Source organism: Rhinolophus sinicus, linkage group LG03 (assembly GCF_036562045.2).
Source record: "Rhinolophus sinicus isolate RSC01 linkage group LG03, ASM3656204v1, whole genome shotgun sequence".
NCBI lineage: Eukaryota > Metazoa > Chordata > Mammalia > Chiroptera > Rhinolophidae > Rhinolophus > Rhinolophus sinicus.
The window spans coordinates 96,462,167-96,489,377 of record NC_133753.1 but is presented as its reverse complement, the minus strand read 5'-3'; the positions used below and the strand labels follow the sequence as shown (position 1 = coordinate 96,489,377).

General features: G+C 47.2%; 2 protein-coding genes across 7 annotated transcripts in view; one reads left to right on the top strand and one right to left on the bottom strand.

Annotated features, from left to right (window-relative positions):
- Positions 1-609: 609 nt before the first annotated feature.
- ADPGK (ADP dependent glucokinase) lies at positions 610-26,445 on the top strand. Of its 5 annotated transcripts, none has more exons than XM_019735954.2 (7): positions 610-912; positions 7,803-8,028; positions 11,011-11,073; positions 17,441-17,561; positions 21,913-22,109; positions 22,709-22,807; positions 24,930-26,445. In XM_019735954.2, the coding sequence occupies exons 1-7, from the start codon at positions 686-688 to the stop codon at positions 25,479-25,481; spliced, it is 1,485 nt and encodes a 494-aa protein (XP_019591513.2). In that variant the 5' UTR covers positions 610-685; the 3' UTR covers positions 25,482-26,445. The 5 variants fall into 5 exon arrangements, with proteins under 5 accessions (XP_019591513.2, XP_019591512.2, XP_074184348.1 ...); XM_019735953.2 differs by having other exon boundaries at positions 611-912; positions 24,927-26,445; XM_074328247.1 differs by lacking the exon at positions 7,803-8,028 and having other exon boundaries at positions 614-912; positions 24,927-26,445.
- Positions 24,141-27,211, bottom strand: part of BBS4 (Bardet-Biedl syndrome 4) — a 55,160-nt gene continuing 52,089 nt past the window's right edge. The window contains exon 20 of one of the 2 annotated variants that reach the window (XR_002137728.2): positions 24,141-26,741. The gene's annotated coding sequence lies outside the window, so the exon portion shown is untranslated. The remainder of the gene's footprint in view (positions 26,742-27,211) is intronic. The other variant, XR_012494860.1, reaches the window with a different exon arrangement.

Here is a 27,211-nt window from a genome sequence, read left to right as displayed (position 1 = left end):
CCCCAAAAGGATTATTTTAAGGTTTGAATCTGGTCATCCAACAAGGACGATTACTGGGGCTCTCCATAGGCCCCGAGGGGCTCAAGAGTCTGGCCACCCTCCAAAGAGGCAGAATCCCCTTGCTACGTGTACCCCAGGGGGTCGCTGCAGCGCTGCTGCTGTCTGAGCCGATCCCTCAGGGGAGCGCTGAGCGCCGGGTCTGATGGAGGATGAGTTTAGTAAACGAGGAAGGATGCACAGAGGGGCGGTGGGACGGATTACAGGGCGGGAGTGTGAATCGTGCCCCTCCGAGGAACTGCGGGCACAGCTCAAATGGGGGCACCGACTGGGCCCAAAGATTAATGTAAGGTTTGCCCACTTCATAATCGTTTTACTGGGAAAACAAAGATATCCTCGCCCTTCTATTTTAGGGTACGACTGGAATTCCGGGAAAGGTTGCAGCGCCCGGACCTCCACCACGGCCTTTGTCCCACCCACTTCGGGGCCGCGCACCGCGCCCCTAACCACCAACACTGGGACCAAGAGGACTCCTCGCCCCTCCCTACGTCCGTAGCCCCGCCCTTTCGGGGAGGCCGTGGCGCGCCGCCGTGACGTGGCGCGCGTATCGACGTCGGCGCGCGCTAAGCCCGGAAGAGGCGCGGGCCGGGAGCGGAGCCTGAAGGGGAAGATCTCGCGTCTCGTCCCCATGGCGCTGTGGCGCGGCTCTGCGTACGCGGGCTTCCTGGCGCTGGCGGTCGGCTGCGTCTTCCTGCTGGAGCCGCAGCTGCCCAGCTCGGCGCTGCGCTCGCTGTGGAGCTCGCTGCAGCTGGGGCCCGCGCTCCCGGGACCCGGCTCTCCCGAGCGCCGGTTGGCGGCCGCCTGGGACGCACTCATCGTGCGGCCGGCCCGACGCTGGCGCCGCGTGGCCGTGGGGTGAGTGCCTGCGGGTTCTGCGTCCCTGGGCCTCTCCAGGGGCTGAGGGCGCTCCCGGCCTCCGAGGGCCTCCTTGGCGGACGGCGGGCGGCGTGGGAACTGGGAAGTTGGAACGCGCGTGGAAACGGGTTCCCAGAGGTCCCCTGGAGGTGCCTTGGCGCTGGTGTCCACGCGCTCTCCTTGGCGAGAAGCGTCGGACGTCTGAAACGAGCGCCTTTCGTCACTGCTGCGGGGACTCACCAGATTGCTGTTTCTGTTTCCTCTCGGCTTGTCCCTGCGCCCTTCCCTCGTCTCCGCAGTTCCAGCCTTAAGTAGCCTTTGGAAGTCGGCTCAGCCTGTCACCTTCACGTGCGAGCTTCCTTCATTCCCGTTTCTGCAGGGAATGAAGCAGAAATTGGCGACTGCTCTTTGGTTTTCAGTCTAAATGCTTGCTTAGTCCTACCCACTTTGACCGCGTCCTTCTTCCTCTTCCAAATTTCTTGAGGAAGTGGTCGCTTTTTAACTGCCGACTTTATTTCTTTCCGCCTTGTTTCCTCTTCCTTAACGCCATAGCCTGGAGACCGTCACTCTACTGAAACTCCTCTCTTAAAGCTCACTGGTGGCTTGTTGATTTTCAGGTTCAGCTACCATTTTTTCGTCTTTATTATCAGTTCTCAACTCTGCAGCCTTCCATGCGTTAAACATGACCTTCCTGGAACTTTTCTTCCCGACTTAAGTGACTGCATGTATAGGGAGGGTTCTCCCAAATGGCGGAGCCTCCGTTGTATTCTCAGGGAATGTAATTATTTCCTTTACACTAACGTTAGTCCCTGTCTCAGTTCGACTTTAATATCTTGCCATTACCTGAAAAGCACCATACAAAAGTGGCCTTCTAGCAAATACTCCACAAGTTTCTGTGATCATTGGGGCCAGGAAGGGTAAAGTAGAGCAAAGTTATCCTGAAGATTAAGTGAAATAATCTGTATAATCCAGCATGGTGTCTGCTTTAAAGAGCACTCAAATGTTAGCTAGTATTTTTTATAGCAGTTGGTTTCTGGGGAGTCCTGTCTTCCTGGCGTCCTGACTTGCAGGCTGTGTACTTGTGTGGCCTTTCCTGTGTGCATGGGCCCTCCTTGATGTCTCTTCCTCTTCTTATAGGGACACTAGTCCCATCGGATGGGAGCCTCCTTTAACCTTCAATATTAACCTTAACTTTAACCTTAAACTACCTCCTTAAATAGTCTCTATCTCCAGATACAGTCACATTTGTGGTTAGGGCTTCAACATATGAATAGGGGGAGGACAACACAGTGCTGTCCATAGAAACTATGAAATTTTGCTGAACTAGTTGTCAAAACAAGGTAGCGTTGTGTCTCAAAGAAAGATTGCTAATTCTTCCCAGGATGAGATGTGAGAAAAAGCTCCATCTGAGAAGGTGATGTCCCACTTACCCAGAACTGGGTAGACTAACACATGATTATTTTATTATCTCTCATGACTCTGAGGTTTGATTGGTCTCAGCCAGACAGTTCTCACTTGGGCTCTCATGCAGTTTCGGTCAGATGGTGGCTGAGACTGGAATCATCTTTACGGTTGATGGTGGTTTTCCTGTACCTCAGCTGGGGTTTTGCATGAACGCCAGTAGGTGTTCAAGTAGCTGTTCAGCTTGCTCACAGCAGGGTGGCTGGGTTAGGAGACAGAATGTCCCGGGAGGACCAGGCAGAAGCCTTCTTAATGCCTTGTGCGACCCAACCTCAGAAGCACATAGTGGCACTTCTACCATGTCACAGGTCCAACTGGTTTTCAGAGGAAGGGACATAGAACGCACATTGACGGGAGTAGTATCAGCATCACATCGTGAAAAAAGAGCACGTGGGGTGGGACATCTTGTCGCCAGCTTAGAAAATATATTTCGCTGTAGTGACTTACATGGGGTAGGCCCTGGAGAAGGAATGGAAATTCTCCGTGTGAAGACGGGGGAATAAATCCACTGAGGCAGAAAGAACCAAATGTGGAAAAGCACATAGTTTGGGAACAGCACTTTGGCCCTGGTTTTAGGGCAAGTACTTCATGGTAGAGAGATGTCAAGAAATGATGCCAGGCAGGGCTTTTGATAACAGTAGGTGATGGGTTTATAAGCAGGTAAGTGATGAAAAGTTCTTTGCCGAGAATAACGGGGGGAATGTGAAAGGTGGGTTTTGAGCAGTGGTTCTAACCTGTTTGACTGTTTCACATCATTTTTGTGGGTGACACACATCCATGGGGAACATTTCTCATTACCCAAGGGGATTTGCAGCCTGAAGACAGGAGTGCGCTGGGGTAGGTGAGAGGAGCTGCAGGCCTTGTGTCAGAACCTCACTTGTAGTGAGTGTTGTAGCTTCTCAGGAGAACACACGCACACCCATGTTCTTACTCTCAGACACTCACAGCCCACAATGTAATGGGATTCATGAGGAGGAAAATACTGAGACCCTGCCACTAGTCGGGGTCTGGGTGAAGGCGCAAAGCTGTTCTTGCTTGACAATGGTGCTAAACATGTGAGATGTGATGGGTTGGATGTCCCAGAGTAAAGAAAGGCTGTCAGAACTGACAGGTTTTTGATATTTGGGGGCTTATAACAACTTTCTGTAGGCAGATACAGATATTGTCAGCCACTTTTCACAGATGAGTAAACTGAGGCTTAGAAACATTGATTTGTCACAGAGTTAGCAAGTGCCAGAGGCACAAGGAACCCATTCGTGGCTCCTGTTCATGCCACATTGTTGCCATTCGGAGAGATTAAGAAAAAGGAACAAGTTTGTGGTGGAAGGTCCCCAGTTTGATTTCAGAGGACGGGAAATGCACACACTGTGGGATTTCACGTGAAGCTGAGCCCCAGCTGCTGACTACTAAAGGCTAGAGTGCGTATTGAGCAGAGCTACAGATTTTGGAGACACCAGCATTTAGGGTGAAGCCAGAGACTGGATGGCGTCCCCCAGGAAGAGAACAAAAAGGGAAGGTAAATGGCAAGGGTGGAATTTGGGGAGGTACTAGCATGTGAGGGGCTGGTGGCAAGGGACCAGACAAATAACCGGTAAGAGTAGTTTCAAGGTCAGTGGCGAGCCCACTAGCACATCTTTCTAGACTGTGTCCCGCCTCCCCTGCTTCAAGATCAGACCCTGGCACCCAAGGCTCCCTGGGTGAATGATGAGCCCCTCATCCTGGTGTTTGCTCCCCGACACCTGACCTCACCTTGACCTTTGAATCCTAGCTTGCTCTTCTCCCCTGTTCAAATGCTCCGTTCTAACTAGAACAGCATTCTTATTGTGTCCAAACAAGGTTAATCCCTCATCCACATCTTCGCTTGTGTGTGGGCTTCAATATCAGATAAATCTGGGTTTGAATTTGGCTCATCCAGTGGTGGTCTTTGGAATGTTAGTTAACCCCCAGCCTCAGATGTCTCTGCTGAAAGCAGTGACGACTGCTTTCCTGTCTTAGGACGTTTTGCAAATTGGTGTGCTCCATCTGTAAATGCCTGCCTTCTTTCTCTCTCCAGAGCGTTGTCCAGCGTTCAGCCCAGGGACTGCTGTCCTTGCCATTCTGGATTTCTCTTCTCTGCAGTCTGTATCTTGTAGTGGTTGTGATTAGCTCTTCTAACATCGCAGGTGTAGAGTTACAGCAAAAAAATAACCTTAGGAAACATTTTACAGATGATGAAACAGAAGGGAGGTGACAAAATCCACCGTCCTTGCCTTTAAGGAACTTACAGCCTAGAAGGGGGGAGTGTGTGTCCACCCCCAACTCCTACCCTAACCAATCCCCAGTAACAGGCCTGGAAGCCTGGGCTCCCAGCACCCTCTCTGCTCGCCCTTTCAGCCTCTTGTTCGGGCATTCAGCATCTGTTGCCTTACTTCGTTTTCTGCTTGTTTCATCTGTGTCTGTTTTCTCCAAACTCACATTGTAATCTTTCATACATTTTGTGTGACATTTTGCCTGTCACGTGAGCATAGTTTTGTCTCGTGGTTCTTTTGCCCCCCTCCCACCCTTTATTTCCCCTGATAATAAAGCACCTTAGGTAGTGCACTTGTTTACATTTTAGTATGCTGTTGAATTGTAAGTGCAGAGAAGGATTCTTGCTCTGGTTAAAATTTTATAAAATACAAGTAGAAAGCACATTTAAAATATTGAGTTTGGTATCTGGCACATAGGAGATGCTCAGTGATCTTTTTATCACAAAAGCTACCAAATAAAGTTTTCCTCTCTCAGATTGTTTTTCTCTCTAGCAGTCCTGACATTAGGTAGGGATGGAAAACATTCCTGTGGTGGTTACATTTTTTTAACTCAAAATTGGTTCTGTTGGGTTTTGTCTTGTGTTGGAAAACATGGTGAACATTGTTCTTTCAGTTTTGGGGTTTTTTGTTTTTTAAGGAGGGCGTAGCTCACAGGGGCCCATGTGGGGATCGAACCGGCAACCTTGGTGTTATTAGCACCGCGCTCTAACCAACTGAGCTAACAGGCCAACCCCAGGTTTTGTGTTTTTTTAACTTGCAACTCAGCTTCCTCCATTACCATCGTTGAAGAATCAAACTGTTTAACGTCTCAGGAGAATTAGATATGGAGGTGATGTGTTTCCAGACTCAGGACCTAAATCCATTTTCTTTCTTTTTTCTTTTTCTTTTATTTTGTTTATTGGGGAATATTGGGGAACAGTGTGTTTTTCCAGGACCCATCAGCTGCCCCATGTCAAGCTGTTGTCTTCAATCTAGTTGGGGGGGGGGGTTGCAGCTCACTGGCCCATGTGGGACTAGAACCGGCGACCTTTGAGTTATAAGCACCGCGCTCCAACCACTGAGCCAACCAGCCAACCGCTGGCGGCTCAGCTCCAAGCTCAAGCTGATGTCTCTCACTGGCCCATGTGGGAATCGAATCGGTGGCCTTGGTGTTCTGAGCACCGCGCTCCAACCACTGAGCCAACCGGCTGACCTGGATACGTTGTCTTGATAGAGCTGTTTGGCAGAGATAGTATTCCGTGCTACCCGAACTCTCACGGTGTGAAACTTGGGAACCTACTAGAGTCTGACAGCCAGGGATACCTGTGTTCCTATTAAGATTTTGCACTTCAGATGTCTAACGTCTACAGGACACGGTGTATAGGTGGAATTGAGAGGAGTTTCAAGGTGTTTGGTTTATTATGTAAAGCTGTGAAGGGAATGTGTTTTGAACATATCATGAAACACCTGCCTCATGTATGTCTGTTTTACGCTCTGAAAAGCATACTAACCTACAGCCTTTCCAGTAGACCAGAGTCATTCTATGTGTCTGATTTTAAAAGAATAAGAAACTTTGTATTTAAATGTTTACATTTTTGTAGGCAACAATCATCTTCAAAGCATGCGATCCATAGGGGATGAGTTATAATAATAGAAGAAGCCTTAGGACAAGAGGAGGATGCAGTCAGTTTGTGTCATGGGGGGGTGTGTCTCTCCCTTGCCCTTGTAAACCTTCCTTGGCTGTTGTAAATAATATACAGCCTACATAGGAACCTTTAATACTTATTTGCTAAGTTATAAAATACATGCTTTAAACATTAGAAATATATTTAATGAAAAGTGAAATTTCTCTCCCTTACCACAATCTCATTCCTCTTCTTAGAGTTTGCCACCGTTAATGACATGGTGTGTTATTTTCCGGATCCAGAGCTTTTCAAAAGCGACTAGAAAGGGAACATTGCAGCTATATATTTTACACTGAAATCCGGTGCATGGGGCCCTCTTTATTGATGAGTTTGCCTTCTGGTTTCAGAGCTGCCCAGAGCTCACCTGGAAGCCTCGCCACCCTGTTCACAGGAGCTGTTCGCTTGGCCTGCTCGTCGTGAGCCGCGCTCTTCTTAGAGGCTGGGAGTTGCCTGTGTGTAGTCATCCAGCCCCACTGCCAAGAATGACATCCCCGATAGGCAAATAAGTATTAAAGGTTCCTGTGTGGGCTGTATATTATTTACAACATCCAGGGAAGCTTTACAAGGGCAAGGGAGAGACACATGCCCGCTCATGACACAAACTGACTGCAGGAATGAAGTGACCGTGCGGGCAGGAAGACCTCACCCAACTACCCAAATTATTTGGCCCTTCTCTTAAGAGATGGCTTTTAGCGAAGACACACTGACAACATAAGCCAGAGCTTTTCCTGCACACGCACAGGCCAGACAACCTTCGTACTTTATAATTTCCACAGAGCCGGCAGGTGGTGCAGCGCTGGCTTCTCACCAGCCCTTTGCTGTTCATAGGACCCGTGAACACCTGCCAAGTGATGAGTTACCACGAGGCCGCCGGCACCTGGGTGTCAGGCAGCACTCAGCTCTAAGAGTTGCAGCTGGGAGTGTTCAGACATTTAGGTAGTTAGTGTATCTCACCTCCATCCTAATGTGTCTTGCGAGGGAAGGTGTCTGATATTTGACTTTTGACCAAAACTTCTATTTTGCTTACTCTGCACCAAGCAGTGAGTTCCTAAGAGTATATTAACTTATTTAATCTTCACAACAGCTCTATGAGTTAAAGACTTGTGTTATGCCAGGATGTAAATGAGGAAACTGAGACACACAGAAATTAATGTGACTTGCCCAAGTCACACAGCCAGTGTGAATCCAGACGGTTTGGCTCCACCAGAATTTTCTCAGAAATGCTCATTTGTGTTATAATAGCTTTCTCCTGAAATGCTGAGCACCTGTCTTCTCTCTTTGTAACTGTGTAAAATTTTGCCAAAATTGAAGAGTCCTGGGTTCTGATCTAAGACATACATTCAGATAAAGTAATCTTCCCTCTGCCATGTGTTATTTACTTTCCAGCTAAGTTTTCAGACCCACTTTGTCTGTTTTCTGTTTGAATACAGCTCACTGCTTGCTTCTTTCACACGGTCTCTTTCCTCCTTCCTTCCAGAGTCAATGCATGTGTGGATGTAGTGCTCTCAGGGGTGAAGCTCTTGCAGGCGCTTGGCCTGAATCCTGGGAATGGGAAAGATCACTCCATCCTGCATTCAAAGAATGATCTGGAAGAAGCCTTCGGTCACTTCCTGGGGAAGGGAGCAGCTGCTGAGCGCTTCTTCAGCGATAAGGACGCTTTCAATGACATTGCCCAGATTGCATCAGAGTTCCCGGGAGCCCAGGTCTGTTTGCTGTGCCGGGAGTAAATTAAGATAGGGAAAAGATATCTCTACTCTGTGGTTCCTGGACGCAACCACAACTTCCCTCCAGTTCACCCCAAGAGAATGAGTGTTTGCGCTCAATTCTGCAGTGTTTTCTCTTTTTGTAAAACTGTATCTGCCCTTCCATTAACACTGCTATTTCTAGTCAGATCAATTCAGCCAGCATTTATGAAGCATATTTACTAAAATTTCAGATCTGGTTCATCCATTAAATTGCTGTTTTTTTCGTGTTCCCCAAGTTTAAGGTAGGAAAGATAGCTACTAACTGATTGGGGATTGCTTGTGACTGATAACTTGCGGTAATCTTACCATGGCCTAGGCCTTCCTGAGCAGAACAGGCCCAGCCCACAGGGAACTAGTTCCCGCTTTGCCTGGTACAGGGGCTGGGCCTCACGTCCTGTGCTCCACAGCAGGGTTTCTCATCTGCAGCACTGCTGACCTTCTGGGCTACACAGCTCTGGCGCGGGGGCTGGCCTGCACGCCATAAGATGTTTAGTAGCATCTCTGGCCTCTGCCCACTGGCCTTTTCCCCAATCGTGACAGTTAAAAATGTTCCCAGGGTGATGCAGAGTCACCCCTGGTTGAGAACCACAGGTTTAGATTGGATTGTCAGACTTGAGCATTAGAATCTCTTGGAGGAGATACTGAAACAGATTCCTAGGCCCCATTCCAGTGTTTCTGATTCATTGCATGTGGGATGAGACCCAAGAATTGACGCTTCCGGCAAGTTTCCTGGTTATATTGATGCTGTTTGGAGCACCTTGTTTTGAGAACCACTGGTCTACAGAGTAGAACCTGTCAGACACAGAAGTAGGGAACCCCACGCCCTCCTGGCGCCTGCATGGCCCAGACCCTTCCTCAAGGCTCACACAGAGTGAAAAGTGGTGCTGAGGCCGGAGACCCAGCCAGGCTCGTGCCCTCAGCCCAGCATACCTGTTGCTACTGTGCCCGCATGCCCTCTTGAAGCTGAATTTTGGTTGATTATTTAGGCATCTCTCCACTCCATCCCATGTCGCCCCAGATTCTTCTCACCTACAGTCTTCCTTTGGAGCGTCACCTCAGTGTAGGTGTGGCTCTAGCTGGGGAAGCTCTTCATGCCATTTTTAATTGGTACCTTTCACAGGCCATTCTTTACAACCACTTATTTTGATGACTTTTTAAAGTTTTTTTTTTTTTTCTTTTGAAGCTGCCCATTTGAACATTAGAAATGGGCACGGGCATTACCCAGCTGAGTTTCTGAAGGAGACAGCAAGCTATTAAAATTTCAGTCACAGTCATTTTGCAACTGATCTCTTATGAAAGAATCTTAATAGTTTCAACATGATGACGAGTCTACTGCTTAAAAGTCTTTATGGTCATTTGATTTCTATTCTCGTGTCCCTTGATCTTGCCTTTTGTTTCATAATGCCAAAAAAAAATTTGTTTTTCAATAGAAACTTTATCTAGCTTTTAGATCATCCAGATTATTTCTTAACATTGTAAAGTCTAAAGCATGTTGTTTATCTTCCATTCGGGTGACACTACATTTGGTGCCTTTTCAAACCTCCTTAAAGCATAAAGCAGGTTAACTATAAACAACAGTTAATAACTATTACAAGAAAACTCAAATCTATTTCATAGAATCTTAACATTTCCCCCAAGATATTTAGTAAATTCTAACCATCATAGTTAAATAAAAAATTAAGGCTAACGTGTTAAAAGGCCATTCGGCCTCGTATCACAGAAAGTTTTAAATTTATCTTTGAAAACTGTTACTGTCCCAGCCAAACCTAGTGATTGGTTGGCACAAACCTTGGGATGAAAGTGATGTCTGCCATCTAACTGAATTATTCAGTCTGTGCCTCTGCGGGTGTGAGGACTGGGGGGCAGGTGGGAGCATTCCGCGCGGCCAGACTCTGGATGAGGCTCCGCAGCTGTCAGAACAGAGCACCAGCCCGTCTCCTGCTTGTCAGCTTCCGGAAGCACAGGAACAAGCCTTAGTCAGCAACGTGCAATCCCAGCCTTGAATCATCTTTCTCCTGCTCTAGGTTGTCCGCTGAGAGATGCGGTGTTTAGGAGACATCATTGTCCTAGATGAGGACCCCTTAGCTGTAGAATTGACTCCTAGGAGAGCCTTTTATTTCCTATCCCACCAGCGTTTCTTCCTTTCTCAAAGTTTAACAGTAAACATTTGCTGAGCACTTACTGTAAGAAAAGGACAGTCCCTTTCTGAAGGGGCTAGGCATGTACCCAGACGATGACAGCCCAAGTGGACAGGGTCCATAGTAGGGGTTTGTTCTGGGTATAAGGTAGCAGAGGGTGTGCAGTCCTGGGGGGGCTGGGGAAAGGGGAGCAGAAGGCGCTGTGAAGAGGTAATATACTGAGAATGATGGGGATTTATTAATACCCGTGTGTGAGAAGGGCAGGCGTCCTCATCAGACCACACGCGGGTACTCAGGGCAGAGAGAGGCAGGCCCACGGAGCACGGCAGGCATCGTGGGGAGAGAAGGCAGCAGATGGTGGAAAGGAGGGGGCAGACTAAGGGGTTGGATTGTAGTTCATTTGTAGTGTTTACTGAATGATTTTCAGGAGAGTGACATAGTCATACACTCATTTTTAGCAAGAATGACGGTGTAGAGATTAAGATCTGTGCACATTTTCCGTGTTTCCTTTATCTGTTTGGGCTTCCTGGAAGCTCAAGGCCAAATGTGACCTATGGTTAAGGCAATTATACTGATTTCCATGGCTAGCATATTTGTTTTCTTCACCTTTCCTTATAACTCACTGTCTGTTTTCCTATGGGTTTAAGGTTTTATGAAACTTACCTGTGTGTCCTTATAAAGTCACCTCACATTTTTTTGGAAAAAAAAATAGACTATATAAATTCAATGAATTAAAAATTGTTAAAATTGGGTAAAATAGTTATGCTAAAATTCCATCTAATAACCTTGAACTATCTTACAGCACTATGTAGGAGGAAATGCAGCTTTAATTGGACAGAAATTTGCAGCCAACTCAGATTTAAAGGTAGGTCAAATTTTCAGATAAAACCCGTGCTTTCCACTAATTTTCAGTAATTTTAGGAGCAAGAACAATTCAGCTTACGGTCCACTTACTATATGCCAGACTCTGGGCCTCTTCTGGGAGGCGGTATAGGAACAACAGGAGCTTGGTGGCCGCTGATGCTTCCTGAGTGCTTGCCACGGCCTGACATTCACTTACTGATTTAAATGGATTGTCTCATTTAACCTGCAGTGGCCTCCAAGGCTAGTTGATACCGTTGTTGGTATTGTTATTGTCTTGCTTTCCACGTGAACCTTGAGGCACAGAGCAGGTCACAGCTAATAAGAAATGGAACGGTTCTAACCAGGACCCTGGCATCCCCACTCATGAGTACTGTATGGTGTCATGGTTAAGAGCGTGTGGGCTCAGGAGTCGGGGATTAGATAGCGATGGGAGGAAACTTCGTTGGCTGTATTGGTGAGTCTGCATCCAGAGTGTTGAAAAATGAAGTCCCCCCGCCCCGTGCTGATAGAGATCAGTAAGGGGGGGCTGTCTTCAAGTCTTACACCATTGGGGGTTTAATAGAATTAAAAATTACTGCTGTGTTCAGAATACCATCTGCATAAGAAGGTTCTTTTGCTCTAAGTAGAATAGGTTTGAGGGGGGAGGCCGGCAAGGAGGTTATTGGTGTCGCCCTACTATAAAATGATGAAGGTTTGGATTGGAGCAGCCAGAAGAGGAGAAACGCATCTATCTAAAGGCTACTAAAATGGAATCACTGCGCTAGACCACACGTGAAGACAAAGAAGATAGGTTTAGATTTAACAAAGGTCAGTCCGGAGTAAACAAACTTGGCACATGCTTTCTAGTGTGCTGCTGACCATCGAGAAAGGGAACCATACACAGTTTGGGGGAACCAGCCTGAAAATAGAAATATGGATCAGGGGCAGAAAATCAAATGCCCAGAAATGGGCCCAGTAATTTAGACAGATGATCAGCAGTTTGAGGGGGAAATTTATATGGAGCCACACTGTCCACCAGGAGATGGGTATGCTTGGGTGTGGAGAGCACACTCAAGTGTGAACATTCACATTTTAGTAACAGTTAAAGTTCTCATGAAGTTTAGGGTGGAAAATACAGAGATTTTTTTTTTTTTTTTTTTTTTTTGTAGTCATTATCAACAATAATTAACTCCCAAATAGAGATTAGAAATTCCAGGGCTGACCTTCAGAAATATTACCAGCTAATGGATAGAAGAGAAGGAAGGGTCAATCATAAGCTCATTAATGAGAGTCCACACCCTTCCCATCAGAATCCTGGACGTTGGGCGGGGGGTGAGGGTGAAGGTGTCCCTAAAAGGTAATTCTGGCCTCTCGGAGGACCACACCCGGGAAGCCCTGGGTTAGCACAAGATTGACCTTTCAGTATCGACCTCCCCTGAGACCAGCGTTTGCTGTTGGTCTCTGGAGAAGCTGGGCCTGGGACCAGTCTAACTGGAAAGTATTTTGGTAAAAACAAGTCTGGCCTTGGTAGGAGATGGAGGAGAGAAAGGGGATAGGTTACTCAGTCCTCACAACAGTCTGGTGAAGTAAGGTATTATCACCCTTTTAGAAATGAGAAAAGAGGTTATGTAATGTACCCAGGGTCACCTAGCCAGTAAATGATGGAGCCAGGATTCAAGTGCCAGACTCTGCCATGACCTCACCACTCTATACTGCTCTCAGATTCAGTTTAACTTGCCGAAATTCTTCTCAACATGGACCGAGAGATCGTCAGCACTACCCGGGGTTAAGAACTAGGTATTTTCCAAAGGTAGTACTACTGCTAATAATAGCTAACACGTACATGGGCCTTATTGTATGCCAGGCACTCTCTCAAGTGCTCTACATATATAGTAACTCATTTAATCCTCATGATACCCTATATGGGAAGTCCTAGTATCCCATTTCGTAGATAGGAAAAATGGGGCATGAAGAAGTTTAAACTGTTCTAGGTCACATACCTAGTAAGGGGGAGAGCTGGGATTTGAACCCAAGTAGTCTAGCTTTAGAGTCCATATTTTTAGTAACTGTGCTGTATTGTGTCTCAGAAATAGATCCTGGTGCATATAGCAAAGGCAGATTTAGTGGAATAGAAACCAGATTGCAGGAGGGAGAGTACCTTTGAAAAACATATCTGTAGGACTTAGCCAAGAATGAGGAGTTGCATCTATTGAGATGATTGTGTGGGTTTTGTTTTTTAGTTTGGTATATGGTAATTACATTGATTTTCAAATGATAAACCCCACATGATTCTGTTGTATTATCCTTTTTATATATTGTTGGGTTCAGTTTACTAAAATTTTGTTTTAAATTTTTATGTCAATTTCCAAGAGGAATACTGGTTTGTAGTGTTTTTTTATTTGTTTGTTTGTTTGTTTTTTTCCCTTGTATGTCTGGTTTTGGAATCAGGGTAATACTGACCTTAGAATGAGTTGGAAAGTATTTTTCATTTATTTATTTATTTATTTATTTATTTTAAGAATTTGTATAGAATTAGTATTATGCCTTCCTTAAATGTTGGCAGAATTCACCAGTGAAGCCCTCTAGGCCTGGAGTTTTTGATGTGAGGTTTTTAAGAAAACTCATTTCTTTAATAGATACAGAGAAATTGAGATTTTCTATTTCTTTTTTTTTTTTTTTTTTTTTTTAAGATTTTATTGGGGAAGGGGAACAGGACTTTATTGGGGAACAGTGTGTATTTCCAGGACTTTTTTCCAAGTCAAGTTGTCCTTTCAGTCTTAGTTGTGGAGGGTGCCATTCAGCTTCAAGTTGTTGTCCTTTCAGTCTTAGTTGTGGAGGGTGCAGCTCAGCCTCAGGTCCAGTTGCCGTTGCTAGTTGCAGGGGGCGCAGCCCACCATCCCTTGCGGGAGTTGAACTGGCAACCTTGTGGTTGAGAGCCCACTGGCCCATGTGGGAATCGCCTTCGGAGTTAGGAGCATGGAGCTCTAACTGCCTGAGCCACTGGGCTGGCCCAAGATTTTCTATTTCTTGAGTGAGCTTCAATACTTTTTTCCTTCAAGGAATTTGTCCACTTCATCTAAGTTGTTGAATTTGTTAGCATAAAATTAATCGTAAGGTTCCCATATCCCTTTAAGAGCTTTAGAATCTGTAGTGAAGTTAGCTCTCATTTCTAATATTGGTAAATTATGTCTTTTTTTCCTTGATCAGTTTGGCTGGAGGTCTGTCAATTTTACTGATCTTATCCTTTAATAATGAGATTTTTGGGTTCATTGATTTTTTTTGTTGTTTTTTTTTTCTTTTCTATTTTATTGATTTCTGTTTACTTTAAATTTGACTTGCTTTTTTTCTGGTTTCTCAAGGTAGAAGCTGAGAGCATTGATTTGGGACTGTTCATGTTTTCATCATATGAGTTGTTTTTTAGTGCTATAAAAATCTCAACTGTTTTAGCTGCATCCCACAGGTTTTGATACATTGTGTTTTTATTTTCATTCAGTTCAAATTCTTTCTCATTTCCTTTTGATTTCTTGAAATGGGCTATTTTCACATTCCTGGACTACTTAGAAGTATGTTACTTAGTTTCTAAATGTTTGGTGGTTTTCCAGATATCTTTCTGTTTTTGATTTCTATTTTAATTCTATTATGGTCAGAGAATATGCTTCCCTGACTCCTATTAAATTTATTGAGACTTTTTTTGTGGCCCAGACTGTGGTTTATCTTTGTGAAGTTCCATGTGCACTTGAAAAGCATGTATATTCTGCTGTTGTTGGGTAGAGTGTTCTATAAATATCAGTTAAGCAATGTTGGTTGGTTGTGTTATTCAAGTCTTCTGTATTCTTACTGATTTTCTGTCTACGTGATTTATCAGTTATTGAGAGAGGGGTATTGACATCTTCAGCTATAATTGTGGACTTAACCTGTTTCCTTTGCAGTTCTGTAACTTTTTGTACTGTATAGTTTTAAGCTCTGTTATTAGATGCATAACTGTTTTAGAGTTGTACATTCCCTTCATGAATTGACCCCTTTATCATTACCAGGGATAAAGAAAATCATTTTATACTATTCTTTGATCTGAAATCTATTTTGATTAAAATAGCCATTCCAGCTTTCTTTTGCTTAGTTTAGTATGATATAGCTTTTTCCATCCTCTGCTTTTAACTTATTTTGTGTCTTTAAAACATATCTTGTAGGCAGCATGTAGTTGGGGCTTGCTTTTTAATACACTTTGACAATCTGTCTTTTAGTTGGGGTGTTTAGACCATTTACATTTAATGTGATTGTTGTTATATCAGATTAGGTTTAAATCTGACATCTTGCTCTTTGTTTTCTATTTGTCCCGCCTCTTTATCTTCCCTTGTTCCTCTTTTTCTGCACTCATTTGGATTTTTTTCTATGACTTCATATTTTCTTCTCTGGCTTATTAGCTGTAATTCTCTGTTTTGTTATATTAGTGGTTGCTTAAGGGTGTAAAATGTACATTTTTAGCTTATCACAGTCTGCTTTCAAGTGATAATAGTATACCACCTCGTAGAATGTAAGAACTTTACAACAGTGTGATTTCATTTCTCCCCTCGGGTCTTCATACTGTTGTTGCCATATAGTTTACTTTTACATATCTTATAAACCTCACACTATGTTGTCGATACTTTTCTTTAATAGTTAATTATCTTTTAAAGAGATTTAAATAATGAAAAAAGAGATTTTATTATCCAGAGTTTACCATTTTTGGTGCTCTTCATTCCTTTGTTGTTGTTTTTTAAATTTTATTGGGGAATATTGGGGAACAGTGTGTTTCTCCAGGGCCTATCCTTCAATCTAGTTGTGGAGGGCGCAGCTCAGCTCCAAGTCCAGTTGCCGTTTTCAATCTTTAGTTGCAGGGGTCACAGCCCAGCATCCCATGTGGGAATTGAACCGGCAACCTTGTTGTTAAGAGCTAGCGCTCTAACCAACTGAGCCATTAGGCCACCCTGCATTCTTTTGTTTAGAGCTATATTTCCATCTGCTGTCATTTTCCTTCTGCCTGAAGGATTTCCTTTCACATTTCTTGTTCTGGTCTGCTGCTGATGAATTCTTTCAGAAGTGCATTATCTGGAAACTCTTTTAAGGTAATTTGCTGAGGCATTTGTAGGGCTTACTCAGTTTTTTCCTGTCATTTGTTGCCCAATGTCTAAATATTTTGAAAACCATTGCTTCATATATTTCATCGGCTGTTTTTGTTTTTTGTTTTTTTTTCTTGTTATTTCAGGCAGGAGGGCAAACTGGCCAATTTTATCTCATCTTGGAAGCTGAAGTTCTAGCCAAGAATTAGAGAAAAATAATAATAAAATGGTAGGGGCAAGACTTTTCAGAATTGGCAAATAATAGGCGTGTGTCAAGGCAGAAAGGGAATAGGTCAGGTTGAGATGTATTTTTACCCAGAAGCTGAAGGTGCCTCTGTATAAACATGCAGTTAATTAGCAAGTAAAAATGCCTTTTGAAGCTTCTGGGTGGGGCGTATTAAATCTGAAATGGTGCTGTTGTCTCTGGGAAGCCTGATCCCACAAGTCAGGTCACCTGGCTGTGGAGGGTATTGTGATCCTGAGGTTCTTTTCTATACTGTGTAAAATTCAAACAACTGTTTTCATCTGGCAACTTTGGGGAAGGACCATCCTGTATCTGTTTGTCTACACAGATGTGAGTGAGTAAAGAAGAGAGAAAGTAGGGTAGGGTGTGTCTTAGTCTGCTCAGGCTGCCATTATAACAAAATGCCATAGACTGGAGTGGCTTAAACAACAAACATTTATTTGCTCACAGTTTTGGAGGCTGAAAAGTCCAAGGTCAAGCTTCCAGCAGGGTTCAGTTTCTGGCGAGGGCTCTCTTCCTGGCCTGCAGACAGCCACCTTTTTGCTGTGTCCTCACAGATGGCCTTTCTTCCAGTGTGTGTGGTGGAGAAAGAACGGGATCTCTTTCTCTCCCTTTTCCTATAAAGCTATCAATCCTAATGGCTTAGGACCTCACCCATGTGACCTCATTTAACCTTAATTGCTTCCTAAAAGCTCTATCTCCAGATGTCATCACATTGGCAATTAGAGTCCAACATCGGAATTTTGAGGGGACACAACCCTCGATTCCCTAACAGGGTGTATGGGATACTGCCGCTGCATAGCTACCTGTCTGACATGTGTGACATGGGTCTTTTGTCCGCCTCTCGTTTCTGGGTACATTGTAGCCTCATGCTCCAGAGGCCTAAACCCTCGTAATAGCCCCTGCCCTACATACCTCCAAACCAAAAACTTTCAGAATCAGGGGGGATTCCAGTATTTTGTTAACATGAACAGAAGTGCCTTTTCTGTTGTTACACATATGCCCTGGAAAAGGGAAGGTCTGATAGCCTTCATGTTTCTTGTCCCCAGGTCCTTCTCTGCGGTCCAGTTGGTCCAAAACTGCATGAACTTCTTGATGACAATGTATTTGTTCCACCGGAGTCACTGCAGGAAGTGGATGAGTTCCACCTCATTTTAGAGTATCAAGTAGGTAAGAGAATTGAGTAAGAAATGGTGTGAGACTCGTCGGGACTTTTTGTTAGATTGCGGTGTGGCTGTGCTAGAAATTTATCTTTGTAAGTTAGTACGATCCTGTTCTGCCTTTCCAGAGCTTTCCTGACCTCATGGTTCTGTTGCTCTGATACTGGCCATTGTCTCTTTGGAGAGTGCTAGAGTATTACAACAACATCGGAGAAAATTCTAGGTGTACGAACAGAATTGGTCTGAACCCAGGAGAAATCGGGCTGTAGGAAAGCAGGCTCTTGAATAAAAATGAAAACGTGTTACACATGTAATGATTTTCCTTATTGCTAAGAAAGGGCAGGGCAGATACCATCTGCTCCAGTCTGCTGGACTCTGCCCTGAGTCTTTCTGGCCAACTGTCCCAAGCTGCTCAGGACGGATCCCAGGCCTCCGGCAAACTTCCTTTGAAGCACTTTGTTTTCCCTTGGGGTGTAAGTGGAAGTTACTGTATTTAACAACACTGACATTATTTCCCATCATCTGATGTTTCAGGTGTATCCCTCCAGACCACCCCCTCCCTCCCCACCCCAGGACATTTTACGTGTTACACAGACTGCAGATCTCACTGCTAAGAGAATCCGAAACACCTGAACCTAACTTATTTCTGTTTATACGATGCTGTGTGTTTGCTGTGGCATTTCTCCTCTGTTCAGAAATGAGTCTCTCGAATTTCTGATTCAAGACTCAAGCATCTAAACAGACTAATTGGTACCTTAAAGCAGCACTTACTTAATACACTTCAGTGAACTGCTTCCAAGTCAGACAATTAAGAGAACCTCACCTACCAGAGTAATTGACTGTAATGTAAGACATGAGATATAGTGCTTCTTGAAAATTATGCCTTTCTCCAAGTACAAAAAGGAGTTGTTTCTTGTTTCTGGTTCTCTTCGGGGGCTTACTCGAATCAGGAAGTTAGGAAGGGCCGGAAAATGAGAGACGGGATATCGGAGCAGACAGTTCATGTTTGCTAATATGCATGTTCTGAGTTTCTCTCCGCTGTTCTGAGTTTTCTCCCCAAACGGGAACTCAGAGCGCTGGTTCCTGCTGCCTGGAGCCCAGTGCAGATCAGGAGGTTAGCGCGTCAGTACTGCGGCTCTCACGTGCAAGGAAGGCGTGAGCGAGACTGCATGGGAAGGGCCGGGAAAGCTGCAGCTGAGCCCTGGGCGTGCTGCTGCCTCGCCTCATGGACGTGGGACCTGTCTGGTGGTGGTTTCTGTCATTTTCCCTGGTGACAACAGCGTGCAGGACGGGTGTCCTCACTGCAACTGCTCTGTATCTGCCACAAGCCTCGCATGTAGCCAAGAGGATGGCACAGCCTATCTTGAAAGGAGATTGCCCCTGTGCTTTGGTTTATTAGGTTCACACTTCAGTTTTCCTTTTCTCGGCCATATTTTCTTAGTATAAAGCAGTGGCCTTTTATTAAACTCTGTGTGAAGTTACAATTTCATCAGCCCCTGGAGGGAAGCTTAGTTTGGTGGCAGCAGCCCTCAGGTCACCTCTCAGCAGAAATGTATCCCCTGCTTTTCTCTGACCTGGATGAATAAATTCCCAGAGAGGATTCGTCAACTTTTTTCCCTCCTCCTACCAGACTTCTCCAGAGAAGTTTATTTTCAGGCTTCGGGTTAGGGAGCCATTGAGTCACTTCATAGGTTTGGCTGACTTAGTGGCTGAGAAAAGAGGGACATTGGCCATTCATAGGGACTCCCCCTGTGTGCGTTTTAGTCATTTGCTTCTCCAGCCGCTGCATCGGTCCTCAGTGCCATGGAAACGGCCGGTGAACGGCTCCCGCTCCCTCCTTGTGTTCACCTGTGGGAGCCTGTTTATTTGTGCCTCTCGCTTTTCCCTTGAAGCAACTGGTTTACTCTGAATACTGTGTGGCTCTTTTTAACAAGGTTAAGGCAGGCAGTGCTGCTTATTCTTAGCAGTTTCACTCTGTAAGGGCCAGCGGCAGGTCTTGCCCGTGGAGAGCTCTAATATCATGTATTTTTCTCCTGCACAGAGTCTCGTCAGATGGGGGAATACTGGACGTGCAGTTCACACACATGCTTTTTGTTGCCATGGGCGTTGATGTCATCAGTCTGTGCTGTCACTCACGTATTCTTTTGGTGTTCGTTCCCATGGCTGTGTGCCCGGCACAGTGTGAGGCATTAGGGCTGTGCTGGTAGCAGAAGACCTGGGCCCTGCCATCTGCTCACAGTCCACTGCAAGAGACGGGCTCTTAACAAGTGATTGCAAAGTCATGTGCCAAGTCCTGTAAGAGGGTGCAGTGGTGGCGTGGGAGGGAAGTGGTCAGGCCTGCTTGCAGGTGGCGCAGTGAGGAAAGCCTTCAGGGGTGGGGCGGGCGGGGGGGCTGGCCTCACATTGGAGCTTCAGAGGAAGCAGAGTTGGAGTGCTACACTCAGCTCTGCACCACCATTGGGGATTTTCTTTGGACATGGGCCAGGATTTAAGATAGGAATATAATTTTAACAAATATAACCATTGCATTGGGGTATAATAATAGGTAATGTCTTTTTTTTGCTTTCATAGATTTCTATATAAATGACCCACATACAAAATGAATCCATTCAGATGAATAGATTCAATAAAGCTGAACTCAAAGCAAAGGAGGGATGGGTTCTCCGAGCTGGACACATGCTTTCGAATAAGCCCTGTGTGCACACACACGCACACACATGGAGAGGAGAGGCGGGGCTTCTGTGTGGAGAGGCCCGTGGTAGAAAGGAAGGCGCTTGCCGACCGCAGCTGGCAGGTCACCTGCAGGATGAGGAAACCTGCTGTGGCTTGTCTGCCTTGGGGGCAGACGTTCTGAAGGAAAGAAAAACTAGGTTTCAGCATATGGACTTGCATTTTATAAATGGGACAAATCCTTCACGTGGAGGGAGAGCCATGTAAACCTGGAACGTACGTTCTTGCACCCTGATGGCCATGCTGGTGGTGACTGGTTCCATTCCCACCCCTGGGTACTCAAGGGAGGGCTTTGTTTAAGACTTGCCCTAAGCGGTAGGCAGCCCTTAGGCTGACTTGAGTTTGGAAAACTTTGTGCCGAGTTTTCATGGAGCAGAACATGAGCTATACATGGTGAAGCCTCTGACACGCAGCTTCACCGACGAAGCTCAGAGAGGGCCGCTGTCGCCTTTCCTGCTTTAGGACTCACAGCAGCAGGGGCACAGTCCTCCCGGCACGTGGCATCCTGGGGTCTCGGTCAGTCGCTGCCCACCGGACTGCACGGCAGCACCTCTAGGCTGGGGCCTTGCCGCCTGCACACTGAAAGCCAGGTTCCGAGAGGTGCTGACGCGCGGCCCGTGTGAGCCTCTCCTGTAACTTGGGCACAGACTCCAGGCTTCTCCCACCAGGAGACCCCGCCAGGGATGGATCTGGCCTCCCTCTGCTTGGATTGGAGTAGGAGGCGCTGAGTGGGCGCTCTGCCAGGAGCATGGCAAATATGATGGGAACCAGAGACATGCCGTGTTCCCTGTAAAGAGCTGGCAGTCTGTTTAGGAAGGTGTGGCATATGTGTGAAACGTGAAGTAATGATACAGGTTTGGCTACTAACTCACAATAGTCGAAGCGATAACTCAGAGCAAAATGATTAATCACCAAACCATGGAAAGGAAAATCTGTGGGTTCTGAAAGCAGTGAAGGTGTATACCTCAGCCTGGAGCAGTCAGCGACCATTTAGGGAGAAAGCACTTGAACTTGGTCTTGAACAGTCGGCATCCCAAAGCAGCTCACTCAGGACGTTAGAGCAGCCTTCTGGGCCAAGTGCCCGGAAGCCACTGGTGGGCAGCAGGGTAGGGTGTGCAGGCAGCTTGACACTTGGAATTGCAGCCTCCTTAGGTCTCAACTAAATGAAAGGTGCTCAGATGCTGCTAGAAGGGGAAACAGGAACGGGCAGCATGTCCTGTGTGCGGGGACGTGCCTGGTGTGCACTGTAGGCTGGGATTTGGACGTCATGCTCTGCTCAGCCACTGGGAAAGGACACGGGCGTCCTGGGTTAGAAAAGCTCGGCAGACAGGAATGCTTTCCTGGGACTCGGGCGCTCATTGGCAGCGCCTTGACAAGGGCATGTAGCACCATCCTGTGTCTGTGTTCTGTTGGGTTGGGGTTTCGGGTTCTTGTTGGTTTCGTCACCGACTCCCGTCCTCCTGGAGGCAGCACCATCTTAATTACCTTAGGCCTCTGTAACCAGGGACCACTCGGTCTGAAGCCAGCCTGCTCAGGGCAAAGGCTCTGGTGAGGCCCCTGCCAGCCCCCCACAGCCAGGAGACTTAAAGCCTCTTCCTTTTCTTCCCATTGTGTTGACTGGGCTTTTCTAGAGGAGCAGTGGGGCCAGTTACAAGCTCCCCATGCCAACCGATTCATCTTCTCCCACGACCTCTCCAACGGGGCCATGAATATGCTGGAGGTGTTTGTATCTAGCCTCGAGGAGTTCCAGCCAGACCTGGTGGTCCTCTCTGGATTGCACATGATGGAGGGACAAAGCAAGGAGCTCCAGAGGAAGAGACTCTTGGAGGTAATAGCACTGTTCCAGAATTTCACAGATCTCACCGATCTCGTGTTTCTTCACATTCCTGCCCCTGCTGGCCTCCCTGGGACATGTGGCAGCAAGCTCTGAAGCCTGCCCCCAGCTCACATACTCTTTCAGGCACGGGTGGCCGCTTGAGTCGGGCAGGCCAGGCCAGGCCAGAACGTCTCCTGCCCAAGCCTCTGCTCCTGTGCTGACCTGAACGGGGCTGCACGCTGCACTGTTTGTCATTTGTGTCCGTTGTGTTTCTGTGTCATCTCACTCCCATCAGCTGCACTGTGGTTCCTGCAGATCCAGACAGCAGGTGAAGCCCGCTGCTCGGGGTAGGTCCCCAGGAGCAGGCTGGCATGAACACAGGGCAGTTAGCTCTTGCTGCTCTCTGTGCCCAGCACTTCTGCAGAGCCTGGGTTTCCCTGTTGGGAAAAAGCATCCCTCGTCCACGCAGGCCGTGGCCACCTGCACAGCTGGGAGCTTTCATAGGGATGCAGAGGAAACAGAGACAGGACACACTGGCCTCCTGGGACGTGGCATTTGCTTCCTCTCGCCTGACTTGTGCCTCTGATGGCAGCGCTGTCCTCCCTTTGCAGGTTGTGGCCTCCATTTCTGACATTCCCGCAGGTGTCCCCATTCACCTGGAGCTGGCCAGCATGACCAACAGGGAGTTCATGAGCAGCATCGTGCATCAGGTAACCACGTGGGCAGCACCTGGGACAGAGGGACCAGCCGTCTGGGGTCCAGGGCCAGCTCAATGAGGTGTAGCTGTCACGCCACCCAGACTTAAGTCCTTGGAGATCCAGATAAGGAGCCAGAACTGTTCTGGAGGGTTAGAAATGAGGCAGTGGAACTGTGCTCATGGGCTGCTTCCCCTTCTGGAGTGGGGAAGTTGGGAGTGAATGGTCTGCAACAGAACTCAAAGGAGAAAAATGAAAGCCCAACTCAGCTGCTTTCAGTTGAACATCCAGAGGCTCAGAGAAAGGAGGGAGTGGGGCTTCCCGCCCTCCCCGCCAGGCATCACGTTCAGCTCCTGCCCCGGGCCTGCCACTGTGTCAGAGAGCTCTGAGTGACGCCTGAGGACACGGAAGTGGGGAGCCTGGGTCGGGCTCGCTTTGCTACTGGCGTTATGACGCGGGCAAGTGGGTTCACACTCCATTTTATTACCATTTAACCTTAATGGATAACGTACTCGTGGTTCAAATGCCCCCACCCCCCACTCACTGTTAGTAATCTCCTTATTTCTGTCATCTGTACCCCTCCAGTGTTACTGTGTACGTACATATGCAAATATGGGAATACGCCCTTCTTTTTTCATCTCTTTTTAGCCAAAACGATAGCATAGCATACTGGATACACTGCTGTGCACTTGGCTTTTTATCACTAAGTGGATGTGGGGACCTTCGTCACCGCGCAGAGCGGTCCTCAGTCTTCACAGCTGTGTGTTAGAATGGGTGTGTGCGAGCGCCCTTTGTGTAACTGAGCCCCCTGATGGGCATTTTGGTTGATTGCTCTTCGCTAGTCCATACAGCGCTACAGTGACTCGCTTTGTACAGGATTTTATTTTGCCTCTGAGCAAGTGCAGATGCCTGATTAAGTCCCAGAAGTAAAATTGGCTGGATTGGAGCAGAAAGGCATTTGTAAGTTTGAATTGCCCTCCATGAGATTTTTAGTAGACTTTACTTTTTAGGGCAGTGTTAGATTCCCAGGCAAACGAGCAGATTGTGGAGTGCCCACACACCCCTGCCCGTGCCCACCCACCTCCTCCCCCACTGACCACACGGGCTGCTCCACATGGTGTGTTTGTCGCTGCCGCTCCTTACCACCCAAGTCCACGGTTTCCATTAAGGTTCACGCTGGTATTTTTCAGTAGTTTTTAGTTACAGTTCTCTTTTTGAGGTTATCTTTTCACTTTTTGAAAACCAAGCCATTTTTACTTCATTTTCTGTTAACTGTGTACTTAACCCTTCTGAGCCTCAGTCCCTTATGTATAAAATGGAGACCATCCCTCGAGGACTACGGGACGAACTGAGTGAAATAAAGCCATTATCAGCTCAGTGCTGGTGCAGACCATGCGGTAAATGGCAGTGCTGTTACATTAGCAAAGGTACAGGCCATGAGTTTTAATAAACAAACATGAACACACACACACACACCACCTGTTCCTGCCTCCCTGCACACATCCAGGGCTCGTCTGCACAGACACACCCCTCTGGGCGGTTCTCTGGCTCTGAGGCGGGAATCCCTCCCTGAAAGACAACGAGGGGGACAGAAAACAGGCTCAGCGGCCCCCGGTTGGTGCCCGTTTCACAGGGTGATTACTAAATACCCCCTTCCTCACCCCACCTGCCTGAAAAACTTAGATCTAACACGAAACTTGTCCTTGCTCCGGGGGGTGACCTGCACAGCGCCCTGTGATCCAGGCTGCGTTGCCAGGGGCCTGTCCGTTTTACTGCTGTGACGCCTGCTGGACGTCCCCTCAGTGGTAAGAGGATCTGCTGGGTGTGCAGGCCAGGCCCCAGGGAAAGAAATACAGACCGTGGACCCCTCTGCCCTTGGTCTTGTAATGGCGTATAACAAAAGTGGGTCTAAAACGGTGTCACTGTAACTTTCCGTTCATCCCAGATGATACTGAAGGTGGAGCTAGAATAGGCAAAACAGCGACCTGTGATGTTCCCCAGCCCAGACCTCAGGGGCAGGGAGTCTTGTAAAGAAGAGGCCAGCGCCCTGCCTTCCTTCCTGGACGTTGGTCCTTGGTTGTGCCCAAGGTGCCTTCTGATGTCAGAGAGAGCGCTCCGTTTTGTTTTTTGTTAGCAGGTCTTTCCTGCGGTGACTTCCCTCGGGCTGAATGAGCAGGAGCTGCTGTTTCTCAGCCAGTCTGCGTCTGGGCCTCACTCTTCTCTCTCTTCCTGGAACGGGGTTCCCGATGTGGGCGTGGTCAGTGACATCCTCTTCTGGATCTTGAAGGAACATGGAAAGAGTGAGATCCGAGCCTCAGACCTCACCAGGATCCATTTCCACACGCTGGTCTACCACATCCTGGCAACTGTGGACGGGCACTGGGCCAACCAGCTGGCGGCCGTGGCTGCGGGGGCGCGTGTGGCCGGGACGCAGGCCTGCGCCACGGAAACCATAGACAGCAGCCGGGTGTCCCTGAAGGCGCCACGCGAGTTCCTGACTTCCCGTTCAGGGGCGGGTGCCAGGGTCACGTTCAACCCCGACGAGCCCGTGGTCTCATGGCACAGGGAGGGGGTGTCCTTCCACTTCACCCCCGTGCTGGTGTGCACAGACCCTGTTCGAACGGTGGGCCTGGGAGACGCCATTTCCGCCGAAGGCCTCTTCTATTCGGAAGTACACCCTCACCATTAGGAGGGTGGTTGTGGGTACGTTTTCTGAAGATGGAGAACTAGCCGATTTAAGAATTGCAGTAATGAAGTGGTTTGGAAAATAGGACTGAAGGTGTTAAAACAGCTTCTCGATCTAATTGAAAGACAGCCAAAGAAACAACAGATTAAACTATCAGATACATTCCAGCCTTGTTGACAATTACGAAAAAAACATTTCAGGTTTTAATCAAAATCTAGCTAGCTACTAATGAGACTGGATTTTCGGTTTTTATGTTGTTTGTCATGGGGTGAAAACCTGATTCCCAAACCCCCGGGTTATGCAGCGTTGTCAAGTGCTCAGGCCAAACTTCACTGAGGGCACGTGGCGGAAGAAGCACTTCCCCTGCTCGGGCGGGGTCGTGGTGTCCATTCAGTGTTACAATGAAAAGACTTAACGAGCGCGCCTTCAGTCTTCTCTCTCCCAGAGCCCCGGGTAAGGACAGGACCGCCCGCGTGGGCTGCCGTCAGCTGAGGCGGGAGCCCTGAGGCCAGAGGGACTCGTCTGTCTGCCCTGCTTACACGCCTCGCCGGCCCGCAGGGCGGCCACGGGAGCTGACGGGCTGCGCCCTCCTGCCCTGGCTCCTTCCGCTGTGGACGGGCTGGTCAGAGACTGCTGGGCCCAACCGCACTTCCCCGCTCTGCACATGCGCTTCAGGAGAAGACTGATCATTCTGATCCTTGAAGGAATTTTGCTTTTACAACTGGATTATGCTTCTCTGTGTGTCACTGATCGTGTGTTTTACATTGACACGTTACATCCATTAAAGAATTTGACCTCATAAGAGCCCCAGGATCATGAAGAAATTTGTCATGTATTTATTTTTTTATAAATCAAGGAGACTTGTGTGTGCTTTTAAATATATTAAAAACAATTACATTTCTGGAATCCTAAGTCTGTAATTGATTTTTGTTCCCACCACCAGATACAATAGAAATTCTGACCTTGACTCGTGTTCTGTGTTCTCTGCTCGAGGTGTCTTCATTGTCTCGTCTTTGGTCACTGGCTGCAGCCCCTCACACTGAGCCTGAGCTATAGGTCTGTCCTCTGTGCTTTCAAGTGACAGGATATACTAGCATCAAATAGCCCATCCAGTATGAAACAGCAGTCTGAGAGTGGTGAGCCTCTCGTTTTCAATGAGCAGTATCAGCGTGGCAGCTGGTGGCGCCAGCTCGGGTCAGGGGTGATCGTGGCTTCTGGAGTCTCAAGGCTACCTCAAGTTCTTCATTTAGGACCTTGTCCCTGCTTCAGGTAAGAAGGAAAGGCTGGTTACTCCTCCTTCAAAGAAAATTAAGCCTAGCAAATTATGCAGCTTGAAATTCAAAGCAAGTAGCTTAAGGAAATCTCCAGTCGCTGCCTAATGAGTCTCTGCCTCCAAGCTCAGTGAAAAATAAACACCCACCTTCTAGCCTGTTTTTATTGGAAAGGCTTTAAGTGAGAGGCTATTTCTGTTTTCCCAAGAAGAATTGGAATAAAATCATTTATGTTCTAAACCTGAAAATACTTGGAGAGTTCTGAAGTGTTCACGTGACGTTTTCTTCATAGGTCTCTGTGCCGGCTCAGCCTCTGCCTCTAGTCTATTCTCAGCAAGTTCTCGTTTTCACTGGTGACGTCAAAGACTCGTCCAGGAAGTGTAGTCAGCACATACCATAGGGCAGTGTTTTTCAATTGATAGGTTTTGAACTTTGAATATTTGCTAAAATCAGTTTGGCGTC

Coding starts and splice junctions, on each gene's coding strand:
- ADPGK (XM_019735953.2), top strand. CDS start 686: ATGGCGCTGTGGCGCGGCTCTGCGTACGCGGGCTTCCTGGCGCTGGCG. Junction 913..7,802: donor TGGCGCCGCGTGGCCGTGGG/GTGAGTGCCTGC, acceptor CCTTCCTTCCAG/AGTCAATGCATGTGTGGATG. Junction 17,562..21,912: donor CATTTTAGAGTATCAAGTAG/GTAAGAGAATTG, acceptor GGGCTTTTCTAG/AGGAGCAGTGGGGCCAGTTA.